At 41.4% G+C, this 17,067-nt stretch overlaps 1 protein-coding gene across 1 annotated transcript; it reads left to right on the top strand.

The window, feature by feature from the left end:
- Positions 1–1,020: 1,020 nt before the first annotated feature.
- On the top strand, positions 1,021–16,414 carry LOC138973283 (monocarboxylate transporter 5-like). Its single transcript, XM_070346004.1, has 7 exons — positions 1,021–1,379; positions 7,424–7,567; positions 7,974–8,226; positions 8,910–9,814; positions 10,500–10,769; positions 12,287–12,412; positions 15,663–16,414. Exons 1-7 carry the CDS (start codon positions 1,097–1,099, stop codon positions 15,857–15,859), a joined length of 2,178 nt encoding a protein of 725 aa, XP_070202105.1. The 5' UTR covers positions 1,021–1,096; the 3' UTR covers positions 15,860–16,414.
- Positions 16,415–17,067: the final 653 nt, after the last annotated feature.

The raw sequence follows: 17,067 nt of genomic DNA, 5'->3' as shown, positions 1-17,067 counted from the left end.
GGAAAGACCCTTTTGTCAATCGTGGGATCTTTAACGTGCACACCCCAATGTAGTGTACACGAAGGGACCTCGGTTTTTCGTCTCATCCGAAAGACTAGCACTTGAACCCACCATCTAGGTTAGGAAAGGGGGGAGAAAATAGCGGCCCGACCCAGGGTCGAACACGCAACCTCTCGATTCCGAGCGCAATTATTAAGGAGATTTAAACCCTTGCTCGGGGACACCAAAGCATAACTGCTGCTAGTGATGCACTAATTGTATTTCTATTATGTATAATTAAAGTTAAGAGTGTATGCCCTGCTTGTTCTGTTCTCTTATTTGCATGGGGATATGGGTCCCCCCGCGGGTTTACCCGATGCTCCCCAGCATGTTGTAAGAGGCGACTAACGGATTCTGTTTCTCCTTTTACCCTTAAGTGTTTCTTGTATTATAGAATATAGTCCATGTTTGTAAAGATTTTAGTCAAGCAGTATGTAAGAAATGTTAAGTCCTTTGTACTGGAAACTTGCATTCTCCCAGTAAGGTCATATATATATTGTACTACGTTGCAAGCCCCTGGAGCAATTTTTTGATTAGTGCTTTTGTGAACAAGAAACAATTAACAAGTGGCTCTATCCCATCTCCCCCCCTTTCCCCGTCGCGATATAACCTTCGTGGTTGAAAACGACGTTAAACACCAAATAAAGAAAGAAAGAAAGATGGGGATATGGGAGGAATTAAAGCCTTTTGGCAGTACAGACAATGGTACCTGCAACAGTGCAATGTGAGACCCCTCCGACGAGTGGACACCTCATTAAAGGACACATGATGATGACCTTGTGTCTTTATCTTCATCGAAATATACCTGTCATGACAGGCCACCTGCAATGTAGGGACATTTCAGCTGGTCTTAAGGGTGTCCTTTCATCGCAGGTACCACTGTATTTTGTCAGCAGAATTAATCTCAAACATGTTCACTCTTCTTTGAATTCAGTGTTGAGGTCCTTTCCACTGGCTCATTGTAGACTTTGGCAGCATTACCTTATTCCTCTCTCTTGCTCTTGTGTTGCAGGGTATACCATGTAAGTAACACCCTTGGGCAACAGTCGCGAACAGAATGGCCCGAGCTAGACGAGATGAGGAGAAATCGATGGAACGATTGAAAATAGAAGCGCAAGCCAAGGCAGAACAAGCTGAAAAAGAAAGAGACAATGATGGCTTACCCGACGGAGGGTGGGGATGGATGGTGGTGTTGGCGTCGCTGGTGTGCAACATCGTGGTGGATGGCGTGTGCTACTCTTTCGCCGTCTTCAAGGAGAAGTACATGCAGGAGTTCAAGACCACCAATGAACAGGCCGGATGGGTGGGATCCCTTTTAGCCGGCTGCTACCTCACTGTTGGTAAGTGCACTTTTAATTGGTTTAATTACACTTCTGGGACAATTAAGATTGGCAAAGCCTAAACAAAAAAATCAGTGTTTCCGGTTTTCTGACCAATCCTTTTTCTACCCTTCCCCCCCTTCCCCAGTACCCCCTTTAGGCCTAAAAAAAAAAATAGGTGTGGTTACGGTAACCCGACCTACCCTATATTTAGGGGCCGACCCTATAACTTTTTATTACATTTGTCAAAAAAAAAACAAAAAAAAACCAGTGCAGAAAACGCAATGAAAGCGAAAGCGCTCGAGTCGCACACTTATTTCCCTGTCAAGTAGGTTTAATTTGTACACATTAAAAAAAAAAGTTTTAAAAAAAAAGTGACTGCCTACCTTCCTACCCTATTTTTGGGGGGCTATGTTACCTTAGCCACACCTATTTTTTTTGGCCTTATGGCCTTGTCATCGGAAACAATCTTTTTGCTGGACATGTTCAATGTTCAGAAAGATGAATTAGCTACTGGGTAACAGAAGCTTGGGTGGAATACTTTTTTTCCAATGCTTGTCAAGATGGGCTTTGAATGAGCTCCGCTGTTACTGTTAGCTCAGATACATTCTCTCATAGGGAATTCTGGTCCCGAACTATTCGCTATGAAAAAGAGAAAAGTTTGTTTAACTTTTGTCTTTGCAAAGGCAAATACTTCACTGAATTTATTTGGGTTTTGCGGTCAGTAGTTAAAGTTTACTGTTGATTGTGTTCTGAGTTTTAATGGTAGATTTTGGTTTAAATACTGTTGCTATGTATGAGAACGCTGGAAAGAAATGGTTTCAGGGTTGAATGCAGAAGAAACAAGTTCATTAGTATCTGCTTCCAGTTTACATGTAGCAAGAATTGCATTGAATTTGAAAGAGCATTATAGCATTCCTGCAGAATATCCTGACATTGAAAACTTTCAAGAGAAGCTATGCTGGCCAGACTAGATTCTGGAAGAGTTTATTTGGCTTAATTAGAGAAACACTTGCCTTTTCATTTCCATTATAAACATCTCAGTTTATATGCATTGAAAGAGCAATCTAACACTAAAAACCCTAAGAGGAGCGTTGTTGGCCAAATGAGATTCTGACAAAGTTTATTACTGAATATTAGGCTGGCTGGCTTTTTTAAAGTGAGCAGCTGTTTCATTCGGCTATTGGTGTTGGACTTTCACTTACTATTTGGACCCACTGCATTTCGAGTCATGAGTCATTGTCAATAAGGTCAATTCTATCATGAGCACAGTAATGTTGTGTGTGTCACATGAGCATGAGGCTGTTAAGTTGACAATAGTTTGACCCAGATGCTATAGAAGGGTCAAAAAGGTATGCAGTTACATGTATTTATGTGCAAGTTATTTATGTCAGCTCAATTGCCTGTAAATGAGCAATCTTTTATATCTGCTGATGTCTAACTCTTCAGTTTATTGGAACCTGTTTGATCAGTTTTTCTTTGTTCTTTCATTTTGTAAATCAAGCAAACACAAAATCATTTATTATGCCTGTCAAAGAATGAGTGAATAGTCATTATGTCCATGGTTCAGTTTGTGATAGCTAAGCTTTATGCAAAAAATGAATAGAACAGGAGCCTGGCTGTTTCACCTTTATGGTGCATTGCACACATGAAGAAAATTATTTCAAATTTAACACACTTTTGCACACACAGCTGCGTGAGGATGACAATCATACTTTTTTATGGGTGGAACAGGTAGGTGCCTGTGCCGACCTTTTCAGTGCATTGCACATACAAAGATAAATTCAACACACTTGTGCACGCCCAGCTGTGTGCGTGTGTCTGTCACAGGCTGTTGCATTCCCTGGCCTCAATTCATATTCATGAAGCGCTTGGCTGAGCTCTTTGTGTGTCAAGTGGCAAAGGGCTGCTCACAAAGACAGGCAGAGAGAAAAGAGAGCTGAAAAAAGGACATGTACAGTGGAACACCCTTTTTGAGTCACTTGAGAAAAAGTGACTCTATGTAATCGGTCAGTGTTAGTCTGTCCGGCCGGCCGGCCGGCCGGCCGTCCGTAGACACCACCTTAACGTTGGACTTTTCTCGGAAACTATCAAAGCGATCGGGCTCATATTTTGTTTAGTCGTGACCTCCAATGACCTCTACATTTTAACGATGGTTTCGTTGACCTTTGACCTTTTTCAAGGTCACAGGTCAGCGTCAAAGGAAAAATTAGACATTTTATATCTTTGACAAAGTTCATCGGATGTGATTGAAACTTTGTAGGATTATTCTTTACATCAAAGTATTTACATCTGTAGCCTTTTACGAACGTTATCAGAAAAACAAGGGAGATAACTAGCCTTTTCTGTTTGGCAACACACAACTTAACGTTGGGCTTTTCTCGGAAACTATAAAAGTGACCGGGCTCAAATTTTATGTGAACGTGACTCATTGTGTTGTGAATAGCAATTTCTTCCTGTCCATCTGATGCCTCATATAATATTCAGAACTGCGAAAGTGACTCGATCGAGCGTTTGCTCTTCTTGTTAAGACCTAAAAACCAGAGAAAACCAGGTCTTACAAGCCTGAAAGTGCCATGGCGAGTAGAAAGTCAAGTCAAGTCAAGTCAAGTCAAACAGTTTATTTACCAAATGCAAAGCACAGGATTTTGTTATGGTGTATGCATAAAACTTCACACTCCTTCCACACGCATATATCATAATAAATATGTACAGATAAAGTGTTCAATTTCACTGGGCCTATTTACGTGTGTATACCAACCAGACAGTTCATAACGGACTGGTTGTTCTTTTAGCACCAATTTGACAGGAGTAATCACAGGTTGCATGGATAAAGATAAATGAATTCCCTAAAACATGTAACTGGCAAGTAGAAATGTTCATCTACTCGCCAAATGGGAGTAAAGTTTGCTGAAACAAATTGTTGGTTTGGCTAGTAAAGTTTTCTCTCTGGCTAGTAAATTTTCAGAATAATTTGTACTTTCAGGGCTGTCTTAAAATGTAGAGTTAAAGTGGAAAAAGTAACAGAGGTTATGAAGAGAATCAACATCTGAGAAAACATGGTTTTAAAAGGGGTAAGTCTTAAAGGTGGTCGTCTACATTTTTGCTTTTTTTCAATAATCTTATGGTTAGATTTCGCTAAAAAGTTATGTCAGATGATGAATGAACCATGGGGAAAAAAGTTATAGAAAAAAAAATATATGTAAAAAAAGATTTTATTTTTGGGTAGCGTGACTCACGCTTCCAATATTTTGTTTTCTGTTTGCTGAGAACATGTGCTTTGCCTAAAAATACTGACCAATCAAATTCATGTCACTGTGCTTATAGCCACGCCAAACAAGTGCAGCAACTGTTTGACACTGGAGCGCTGTCCACGCTTTTTTTAAACGCACGAAATGCACGGGATTTGAGAGGAGTTTTGCGCTTGGCATTTTCCAAATAAGGATATCCTACTATGAGTACTACGCTGGAATACTACAATGAATTTTCAAACGGCTACACTGGCTTCGTCTTTCCTGATCGAAAGGGGGTGTATTGTTGATAATTGTAGATAATAGACTCTGCATTTTAATGGTCAAATGGCGATTTCGGTATAAAAATGTAGACAAGGACCTTTAAAGGCATATGTACGCGCTCCCGTGTTTACAAAGTGTAGTTTGCCCATAATCGATGTCAAACGCACCATAAGACCATATTATGACAATATGTCACCATGCGCGGACATACATGCATTGCAGCTTGTTCTAGCCTCTGAAAAAGTGAGGATGTCAACAAAGCCGTGGTGTTAGCTCCCTTGCATCAACGTTACATGTGTTGCCAAATCTATAAATAGGACGATCCAGATCAAAATGAAAATTAACATATCTCAACATTGAAGGGGTCCTAGACCACAATATTTTGCAGGGAACTTAATTTAGCATGTCTCCAGCTGTTGGTAAAGCAATTAGCGTGTTTAGTCATCGAGTACATATGCCTTTAAGTTGGGGGGTCTTACATTTAAAAGGGAGTTCCACTGTCTCCAGAAAGAGTATGGATGGTTGGTTTTCGTTTTATAACATCCCTTCAGCCAAGAGAGGAACCATCACCCACTTTTACTAAAAAAAAGTTTGCTTGACTCCTTCTGAAGAGAACTTTCCAGGAGCTGTTGGTTATGATTTCCGAGGTGTCAGAAGAAGAAAATTAATAGACATTTTATCATTGAAAGTTTAGGTTATACTTTTATTCAAGGTTTTTAGTCATCCGCATCTCATTAGGCCAAAAAAAAAAATAGGTCTGTTTACGGTAACATAGGCCAAAAAAATAGGGTCGGTAGGTCGGGATTTTTTTTTTTTTTTTTTTCTTTTTTTTTCCAAAAAACCATATTTTTACGTTATTTTGCCAAAAAAACAAGGGTTTTTTTTTTCTTTTTTTCCAAATGCCAAAAAAAAGTCTAGGGTCGCGCGAAAAAACTAGGGTCGGTCGGGTTACCGTAAACATACCTATTTTTTTTTTTGGCCTTAACAATCAGTCTAGTTCTATTATTTTCTTTCAATTTTTCTTTAGATAAACACAGTTGCAGTTGTAAATGCACACACACACACACACACGCACACACACACACACACACACACACACACACACACACACACACACACACACACACACACACACACACACACACACATGCGCACAGACACATGCAGACACAATAATTATACTATAGTGTTTGCTCTGGTGCATTGTGGGGTTAAACAAAAATAGGTTCACAAACACAATCTACATGTATGTCTATGGTTTAACTTGAAGAAAGGATATTGTCTCTTATTAGTAATGAGAAAAGTGAGTGTGGTTTTAAGTGATTAATTGATAAGCTAAATATCGGCTTGCAAATGTTGAAATGTTGAGCTAAAGTGAGATGCCCGACTTGATGATTTCTGGGTGAGCAGAATGCTGGTTTGAGGTCAAGGTGAAGGCTGAAAAGGTAAATTATGCAGCATTATCTAGAACTGAGCTGCATCACATTTGTGTGTGTGTGCTAATCTTGAGCACACTGCTCTTCCATGCCAAGCTATGCTGGGATATGAATTACAGTTTTCAGAGATAGGTTAGTTTACGGTCAATGTACTGCACATACAAGCGAAAGCTGTTCCAGGCCTGTTCTCAGGCCTGTTGCGAAGATAACCAACAGTGGTTCCTGCAACGTAAAAGATCCAGATCCAAATCCTACTAGTAACCCCTCCCAGCTCTGAAAGTCAAAAAAATAATGTACTACTACTAGCCTTTGGCTAGTGATTCTGAACATTTACTAGTCCGAGAGCATAATTTACTAGCCGAACCAACAATTTGTTTCAGCAACTTTATTCGCATTTGGCGAGTCGATGAACATCATCTACTTGCCAGTTACATGTTTCTACTCGCCATGGAGAGTATTTTACTCGCCACTTTCAGGCCTGCCTCCCCCCTCCCCAAATACCACAGTTAACATTGTTAAATGACTGAACTTTGCAATTGTAAAACACATGCATACACAGGAAACCTTGCCATAGTTATAATGTCAGTTTGACTGAGAGGGGGGGGGGGGGGGGGATGGTGAAGAAGGATTGGGATGGTGTGTTATGATGCAGCAGCAGTTGTGTTGCAAAAGCTACTACTGCACTGTCTCAGCATCCTGGCATTGAAACTTGTACTAAACACTCATTTCTTACTTTTGCTGAAGGTGTAAATTAAACTAGCTAGTTAAAAAATAATCAAGTTATTTCTTTTTCAGGGGCCAGAAAAAAATGTGTTATAATATATCCCAAATAGACACATTTAATGATTTATCAATATCATATTTTATAAAGACAAGTGTCAGATTTTGAGAAAGTTGTTGCTTATGTTCTTAAGAAAACTTGAAAATATTCTTCTTCTCTCATGCGTGAGCTACGTCCCTGCATGCGTACTCTCAGATTATACCAGTGGACTTTCTGTCATACTCATAAGCATAACTTTTGTTCTGTAAATCTCTTTCCTCCTCAGACAGGTTTCATTTATTTTGGGGGTTGCTGGTCCATTAAATCATTGCGTGTTCATTTGTGTTGCTGCAGGTCCAATAGTGAGCGTTCTGGCAGAGAAGTTTGGCTCACGGAAAGTGACGATAGCGGGTTCCCTCATTGCGTGTGTGGGATTCCTCCTCAGTACCCAAGCCACCAGTATTGAAATGCTCATCGTCACATGGGGTGTGATTGGAGGTAAGTTTTTTTTTAATTATTTTTATTTCTGTGTAAAGTTCTGTAGTTTTTCACTCAGGATTTTTTACTCCATTACAAGTTCTTTTTACACTGTCATAAGAAAATAAAAGAGAAACAACATCGAAGTGTTATATTTGCGCTTTGACCTTACGATTCTCTCGGTCTTGCTGTTGTGGTTTGCAAGTATGTGTGTTGTTTATTTGTACGTCTGCAGCTGAGAGAACAGGAAGAGCTAAGTGAAAATTTTATTGGGAAAGATGACAGAAAAACAGTGCTTATAGTTAGTGTGTGTGTGTGTGTGTGTGTGTGTGTGTGTGTGTGTGTGTGTAATGTGTGTGTGTGTGTGAGTGAGAGTGAGAGACCATGTTCAGAATCAACAATTTCACTGCCTTTTCTTTCATGACAGGTGTTGGATTTGGCATGATCTACTTGCCAGCCATTGTCACAGTGGGCCACTGGTTTGACAAGAAGCGAGCATTTGCCACCGGGTTGGCGGTGTGTGGTACCGGTATCGGAACGTTCATCTTCGCTCCGCTGAGCCAGCGATTGATCATGGAGTATGATTGGAGGGGCGCTCACCTCATCCTCGCTGGCATCGTCCTCAACTGTGCCGTCTGTGGCGCCATCTTTAGACCCCTGGACAAAGTGAAACCCCGCAGGTAATGTTTCCTTCAAATGTGTAGTTTTTTGGTAGATGTGGAAACAGCGTTGTTCACAGACTTGAAAGGCAATAGATCAGTTGGACCTGAATTTGAAATGTGCATTGAAATGTCTGATCGTTCTGGTTATCGAAACACCCATTGTTTTATCAGAAGACTATCGGCCTTCTGACCAGAGAAAACAAAAATGTATGCATCAGTGACTGACTAAGGCCTGGGAACAACACCATGAAGAGGTTCCCTCCCTCCCTCTTCTTCTTCATTCTTCTCTTTTTATTTGTGCATGTGTTTGTTTTCTTTGTTGTGATTTTCTCTTTTTTATCTTCTTTGTTTGGGTGATGGTGGGGGGGGGGGGGGGGGCTAGTGTTAGACAGCTTTAGATCTGAGAATGAAGACAAAAGTGGTCGGTACAGACAGGGTAATACATAAAAGGTGACACTTAGTTTGAATTATTTTGTTTGAAAGAATATCCATGAGGCACATGAGTTTTATTCATGAGATAATCTGAAAATCCTTTGAGCTACCTAAAGCAGACGATAGTTTGTCATAGGGGGAGTCCCACAGAATATTATTTGAAAATCTTGTTTTTATTGTGGTGCAGTGCACCGATTGAAATACACAGAATCAGCAAAAGTACCCTTGATTCCTTTATTCAATCATTACCCGTCATTGTATTTGTGCAGAGAGTGTTACCAGTCCCAAGTAGAGATTCAGAGGGGGGCCATCATGAAAGCCTTGATCGAAGAGAAGAAACGGCAGCGGACCATCTCCAACGGTTCGCTTGACAACTGCATCATCACCAAGGACAACCGTCTGATTAAGATCGACCCCGCCTTGCTGGAGTGCAAACGCAACAACTCCTTTATCGCTCGCTTTAAGCGCTCACTGGGCTTCAGCTCTCAGAGCCTCAACAAGAGCAAATCCAGCCTGGCGGGAATCCCCAGTATTGTGATAGACGCAGTCAACGAGGCGCATAAAGATAGCAACGGGTCAAAACTCTCCCCCATATACAGACCCAGCGCCAATATGCCGGTGACCACGCCTGAGTGGAAAGCAGACTCCCCGAAAAGTGAAGGTTCTGACGATAGCGGGGTGATCACAGACAAACTGGCGTCAGACTGTGTGTCTTTGAACGAACTGTGGCTGAAGCTGGAGCAGGAGACAAAGCCGGTCGACGCAAGCAGCTCGAGCAGCTGTCACTCCGTCAACAACCCTGTCATCTTCGCCGGCAAGCACCCCCACGGGCTTGACGCTAGCATCATCAGCGTGCAAGTCTTGCCGCATTTCAGCTCAGTGGATGCCGCCCACTTCCCCCGCAGGCGTAGTTATAAATCGGAAAGTGGAAGCTACACCAACCCCGGGATGTTAGGCTCCTCGTCGGCATCTTTCGTGTCCCGTTCCTTGCTCAGCATCCCGCAGGGGGTGAGCCAGTGTTCCATCGAGAGCGTGGCTGAGGAGATCAACCGGCGGGAAAAGCGCGGGATTGTGATGATGCTGCTGTACGTGCTGAAGGACATGATGGAGTTCAACCTGCTCAGGAGCCCCGTGTTCGCCTTGCTGGTGGTGGCCAGTGTTCTTACTTTGTTAGGTGAGTACAGTGGATCCCACTTTTAAGACATCCAAAAGTTTGATAAAAGTTGGTCTAAAAAAGGGGGACATTTTACAATTGGGGCAAATTTACATAGGCTATGAAAAGAAAATTTGAGAACACAGGGTCTTAAAATGGAAAGTGAGGGGGTCTTAAATTGGGGGTCTTAAATTGGGGGTCTTAAATTGGGGGTCTTATAAGGAGGTTCCTTTGTATTGGCATGGTTTTGCTGAGGTGCCAGGTTTTGTGTGTGCATTAGCTTTTCCTTCACCTCTGTGTTTCATGCTTTACATCTCTTGCACTGCTACTCTTTTTTCCCATTCTTCCTATTTCCGCAGACCTGTGAAGTGCTCTCTCTCTCTCTCCTCTCTCTCTCTCTCTCTCTCTCTCTCTCTCTCTCTCTCTCTCTCTCTCTCTCTCTCTCTCTCTGTCTCCCTCTCTCTCTCTCTCTCATATTTGTCTCTCTCTCTCTCTCTCTCTCTCTCTCTCTCTCTCTCTCTCTCTCTTGCTCTCTTGCTCTTGTTTTGGTTGGTTGGTTGTAGTGGCCATCATTTTGATATGAAGCAATTTGAATTTGTTTGGTAATGCAGTAAACAATGCCCCTACCTATGCTCATGATGCATCAATAAAGTGATTCACTGGTTGTGTACTGGTTAAGCTTACCGGGTTTGTTTTCTGTGTGCAGCTTTTTTTATTCCTTTCTTCTACGTCACCATGAAGGCAGAAGAAATTGGCATGGGAGAGGATGAGGCGGTGTTTTTGCTGTCAATCATCGGTATTACAAACACCATTGGTCGGGTCATTTCGGGCTGGATGGCTGATCGACCGTGGACCAATGTCCTTCACCTTAACAATGGAGCTCTGATTATTGCTGGCGTGGCAACCATCTTGGTGGCCTTCTGTGACAACTACTGCCTGCTGTGTATCTATGCTGCTACTTTTGGATTCTGTGTTGGTAAGTATAGCTGTGAAGGGGCTTAGGTGTAATGCTGTACCCTGTATCTGGATAAGGATAAGGATAAGGATAAGATTTTATATAGTCCATGAGGGTAACCTCACAGAAATTCGGGCTGCTTTCTCCCTGGGGAAAGCGAGCTGCCATACAGTATACGGCGCTACCCATTTTTTTTATTTTTTCCTGCATGCGTGTATTCATGTTTCCAAGCCCTGAGACTTAATGCCGTGTGAGATTGAATTTTTTTACACTTTATTTCAAGTCACACGGGTATTTGATGGACATTTTTATCTATGCCTGTACAATTTTGCCAGGAAAGACCCTTTTGTCAATCGTGGGATCTTTGCAACACTTAACTATTTAATTTTAAAGGTGCACTCCTTTCCTTGTAAGGAGGATAAGGATAAGATTTTATATGGTCCTGTAAGGTTACCCTCATGGAAATTCGGGCTGCTTTCTCCCTGGGGAAAGCGAGCTGCCATACAGTATACGGCGCTACCCATATATTTTTTTCCCACATGCCTGTTTTCATGTTTCCAAGCCCTGAGACTTTCGCTGTGAACTTGGGTTCTTTATCGTGCGCTTGCGTGCACACGGGGGTGTTCAGCCACCGAGGAGAGTCTGCACAAAGTTGACTCTGGGAAATAAGTCCCTCGCCGAACGTGGGGATCGAACCCACGCCGACAGCAACAACTGGTTTTGAAGCCAGCACCGCTACCGACTGAGCTATTTCCCCGCCCATTTGGCTCATCATCTCAGATCCGTCCAGGCTTGAACAAGGGATAACACCGTCCCTCCACTTGCTCATATACCAACAATCAACACCCTGACTGCTTGCTGTGGTGAATTGAAATTGTTTGATGAAATAAAGCCTGAAACGCCCATCACAATAGATGGAGCTGCACAAATGTCTTTATGATTAATACTTTTTTCAAAATTTGCAAGTGCCCAGTCAAAAAACGTTTCTGCTGTCATGTGCCACTTTTTGCTCATAAGTACATCAAAATATTACAAAAAGAATTGCAAACGGCCAGATTACTTTTTTTGTGCCACATCTCCCCTTAATTCATAAAAAGAATTCCCCACTGTACACAGAGACTGAGAGAGCACCCAGGTTGTTCAGTTTTGGTATTTAACCAAGTGGAGGCATGTCTTATCCCATGTGAGAAGTCTGGCAAAATCTGAGGCTGTGGTGATCCTAACTGTTTACACAGAAGAAGTGCGAAGAAATAGTTGTTCACACTAGGGTACTTTTGAAATTTTAACTGACACTTAAGGGGAGATAATAGGAAGAAAAATGCGAAGTATGCTTCACATGTACTTTATAACACACTCTTTTTATTATCCCGTTCTTGGGGCAGCCTACTATGCATTATTTTTGTCCTTAGGTAATATTTGTTAAACACAAATTCCAATTTATGCTTTTGTGGGGGGATACAAAAAATAGGTTCGGTGGGGGAATCAGAAACAGAGAATTTTGTTCATGGCCTAATCTATGTTTGATTCTGTTCCCACAGCCGTGTTTGTGTCGCTTCGTTCGATCCTGCTGGTGGAGCTCCTGGGACTGGACATGCTTACCAAGTCCTTCGGTATCCTCATCCTTTTCCAGGGCGTTGCTACCATGGTCGGTGCGCCGGTTGCAGGTAAGGGGCTTGCTTTTGTCTCTTTGAAGCATTGTTCTTTTTTGTTGCGGTACAGTGGAATCCCCTTTAGAGAACACACACACTCTCACACCCTATCACCTTCCCCCATTTCAGTCTTTCCTTTTTTTTTAAGACCCTGTTTTCTAACATTTCTTGTGAAAGAGGTATGGAAATGGAAGACTTCTTTTTTTGAGACCTTGGTTTTTTTCGAATTTTGGGTAATAGTTTGGAAATTAACCTCCACCCCCCGCAGGCTAGGGGGGGTCCCATTTTGGTTGGGACGAGAAAGAATTTACCCGATGCTCCCCAGCATGTTGGAAGAGGCGACTAACGGATTCTGTTTCTCCTTTTACCTTTGTTAAGTGTTTCTTGTATAGAATATAGTCAAATTTTGTAAAGATTTTAGTCAAGCAGTATGTAAGAAATGTTAAGTCCTTTGTACTGGAAACTTGCATTCTCCCAGTAAGGTAATACATTGTACTACGTTGCAACGTTGCAAGCCCCTGGCGCATATTTTTGATTAGTGCTTTTGTGAACAAGAAACAATTGACAAGTGGCTCTATCCCATCTTCCCCCTTTCCCCGTCGCAATGTAACCCTTCGTGGTTGAAAACGACGTTAAACACTAAATAAAGAAAGAAAGAATTAACCTCCAGTTTAAGACCTACTATTTTAAGACCTGCTTTTCTTAAATAGTTTGCGGCCTAAATTGGGGGTTGGGGATGGATGGAGTGGTCGACATTATGGTTGTTAGCAAACATAGCATGGCCTTGATCAGCTTTTGTATTTAGAAAGATTTCCACATGATAGGAAAGAACAATGTAGTGTCAGTGTAGGGATGCTTATTTTATTGTGACATGCATGTATTATGTTGAATTATCTATGAATTGTTGAATACACATTGTTTAAACCAAATGTTCAAGACTACTATAAAACAACTGTGTGCTAAGAATTCGACTTATGTCAAGAGATGCAGTTCTGCAATAAATAATTGTGGATAGTGGTCTTGACATGATGCTGACAGTGGAAATAGGGGATGGTATAGGGGAGACAATTTGAAATGAGGGAAATGGTTCACAGCCTAGCTGTGCATATAATACTATATTTGCACAAAATATTTTGTTACAAAGCTTACAGTTGAAATATTAAAGTAACATACATTCTTCTGATGGATTAAATCAGAAGTGTTGTATAAAATTGCGGAAGTGCCAGGGTTTTTTTTTTCCCCATGTCCTCTCAAATCCCGTGCATTTCGTGCGTTTAAAAAAAAAGCGTGGACAGCGCTCCAGTGTCAAACTGTTGCTGCACTTGTTTCGGCGTGGCTATAAGCATAGTGACATGAATTTGATTGGTCGGTATTTTTAGGCAAAGCACATGTTCTCAGCAAACAGAAAACAAAATATTGGAAGCGTGAGTCACGCTACCCAAAAATAAAATCTTTTTTTACATATATTTTTTTTCTATAACTTTTTTCCCCATGGTTCATTCATCATCTGACATAACTTTTTAGCGAAATCTAACCATAAGATTATTGAACAAAAGCAAAAATGTAGACGACCACCCATTTAAGACCTGATTTTTTCCAGATTTCTGTTCATAACCTCTAGCTCTCTAAATTGACCTCCATTTTATACCGGCACGGTTGGCCTTGTGGTAAGGCGTCCGCCCCGTGATCGGGAGGTCGTGGGTTCGAACCCCGGACGGGTCATACCTAAGACTTTAAAATTGGCAATCTAGTGGCTGCTCCGCCTGGCGTCTGGCATTATGGGGTTAGTGCTAGGACTGGTTGGTCCGGTGTCAGAATAATGTGACTGGGTGAGACATGAAGCCTGTGCTGCGACTTCTGTCTTGTGTGTGGCGCACGTTATATGTCAAAGCAGCACCGCCCTGATATGGCCCTTCGTGGTCGGCTGGGCGTTAAGCAAACAAACAAACAAACAAACAAACCTCCATTTTATAGACTCCTTCCTTTTTAAGACCTGATTTTCTCAGACTTGTGGAGGTAGATAAAGGGGCTTCCACTCTATGTCAACACTATGGGAAAGCAGGCTTTAAAATAATCTGCTTTTATGACTTAATTTAACATGTTAAAGAAAAACAGTATGGTTGGATCTCACAGACTCCTAGTCCTACTGCATAATGTAAGGTTTGAAATATCACACAACTGAGGGCTCCATAGGGCAGGGGAGATAATCTGAAATAAAGTCATTGTTTGTCATTCTTCAACAATTCTAATTTAACACTTTTCTTTCTTCAGAGTGCGCTTTGAAGAGAATACTATTTCAGAAAAGCTTATCTGAAAATAATTTTCTTTTTAAATGGTGAATGGCAGATTAAATCTCTTATATAGATAATTTGAGAATCCTGTAAGATTCAGTACTTTCTATGTTACAGGAAACCATAAGAATCGTAAGATGATTTTTGTGTGTGAGTTGTAGATAAAGCTTTATTTGTGTACACTTTTGCATCAAGGCCTGACCTTCAACAGGATTTTTTTTTTTAACAGAAGCAAAAATTGAAAAAAATCCATTGATCAATGGTAACCAACAGATTGATGAGTATTGAAATGAGTACATGCAACAATGAAAAACAGTACAATGTACAGAGAAATGGACTTAGTTATGAATAAGGACAAAGGAGGGTAATTTATATTGATACAGAATAGAAGTGGGCCTATAATTAAAACACACTCTTGGTGCATTTCATGTTTTGAAGTTCATGTCCATTACTTTTTTTTTTATCGAGATGTACTGTTTGCTGCTCTTGATCAAGAAAGAGTTGAGAGATCTTCGTCTTCTTCTGCGTCCGTGGGCTGAAACTCCCACGTACACTCGTGTTTTTTGCACGAGTGGAATTTTACGTGTATGACCGTTTTTTACGCCGCCATTTAGGCAGCCATACGCCGTTTTCGGAGGAAGCATGCTGGGTATTTTCGTGTTTCTATAACCCACCAAACTCTGACATGGATTACAGGATCTTTTTCGTGCGCACTTGGTCTTGTGCTTGCGTGTACACACGGGGGTGTTCGGACACCGAGGAGAGTCTGCACACAATGTTGACTCTGAGAAATACATCTCTTGCCGAACATGGGGACGATCGAACTCACGCTGACAGCGGCCAACTGGATACAAATCCAGCGCGCTACCGACTGAGCTACATCCCCGCCCCGTTGAGAGATCAAAACACAACATCCAGCCAACCAACCAACCAACCACTAATAAATGTGTTTATCTTTTCTCCTCTGCTTTCAGGGCGTCTGCTGGACACAACGGGAACAGTGAACAACTGCTTCATCCTGGCAGGAGTTCTGCTCCTCGTGTCCGGTCTGCTTGGTTTCCCTCTCTGGATCCTCAAGAAACGCCAGTGTAGCAAAACCTTGCCGCCCCTGCTGCCTGAAGAGGTGCCCATCACAGAGGCAGTCATCAACCCCTCCGAGTCCACTATTTGAGCCATGAGGGGAGACAGGTTGGACAGTTGAGAGCTCTTGTGTTTGGTTGTCATGAGATTGGAGAGATCAGAGCTCTGTGTTTTGTTGGAGATTGCAGAGTTAAGAGCTCTTGTTTTTAGTTTTCAGAGATTGGAGAATTAAGAGCTCAGTGTTTGGTTGTCATGAATTTGCAGAGTTAAGAGCTCTGTGTTTTGTTGTCGGAGAGTGTGAAGAGCAACCTGAAATGATTCAGGGTTGACAGTTGCATGAAGCGGAAGAGGAACTGATGTTCAGAACTTAATGGTTGCGGAGTGGATATGTTGATTAGCTTTTGCAAAACGAGATGAACTGAGTGAGATGAGATGTAAATATATACCATTAAGCCCTGTTGTCATTTTTTTGTCAACTGCAAGACTTGAGTCACATATTTGACTCTTTGGGCTTTTAAATTTGTGCAAAAACTCTTATGCGTATTATTATCATACATGAAAATCTGCCTGAACGTGAAAACGGAAGAAGAGAATGTTGTTTTTTATCGCTCCTTTTTTTGTCTTTGTAGAAAGTTGCTGCTTGTAATATGGATTTAACTGTTGTACATAGTGAATGAAACTGAGAAAAACCTGAAGCAAACAGTATGAATCTGATGTCTGTATAGTTTGAACTACAAATCATGAAAGTCTGTATAGTTTGAACTACAAATCATGAAAGTCTGTATTGTTTGAACTACAAATCATGATAGTCTGTATTGTGTATAGTTTGAACTACAGTTCATGAAAGGAGGGGGTAAACTGAAAATAATTTGGCAGACAGAAGACTGCAGTAAAGATTCTCGGTGAACAGCAGACACCAACACATGAATTGTACCCTTTAGCTGGTGCTAGAACGAGGCAGACTCATGAATGCACTGTATATCGCTGCAATCAAACCGTACTTTTAGTATGGTGCAATGCCTCTTTAAGATGATGACTTTATGTTTTGTAAAATTGGAGATGAAAGTTATCTTGTTTCAGAAACAACAAACAGAAGGTGGTAACTTTTTCAGTGCAAGCATTACATGATGCGTTTTGTATTGTGCTTGAAGATGATGGCACTGTTTACTTTGACTTGAAGGTCGGTGTATTGTCGATAAACATTGAGTGCATGCTTCTGTTGTGAATTATTATAGGACTGAACATCTCTGTATGTTAAAAAAAATCCTTCTCTGTAACTTGATTTTTGAGGTGAAACGG

The sequence above is a fragment of the Littorina saxatilis genome, linkage group LG8 (genome assembly GCF_037325665.1).
Source record: "Littorina saxatilis isolate snail1 linkage group LG8, US_GU_Lsax_2.0, whole genome shotgun sequence".
NCBI classification, from domain to species: domain Eukaryota; kingdom Metazoa; phylum Mollusca; class Gastropoda; order Littorinimorpha; family Littorinidae; genus Littorina; species Littorina saxatilis.
Note: the sequence above shows the minus strand (reverse complement) of the source record. Positions and strands in the feature narration are given on the sequence as shown.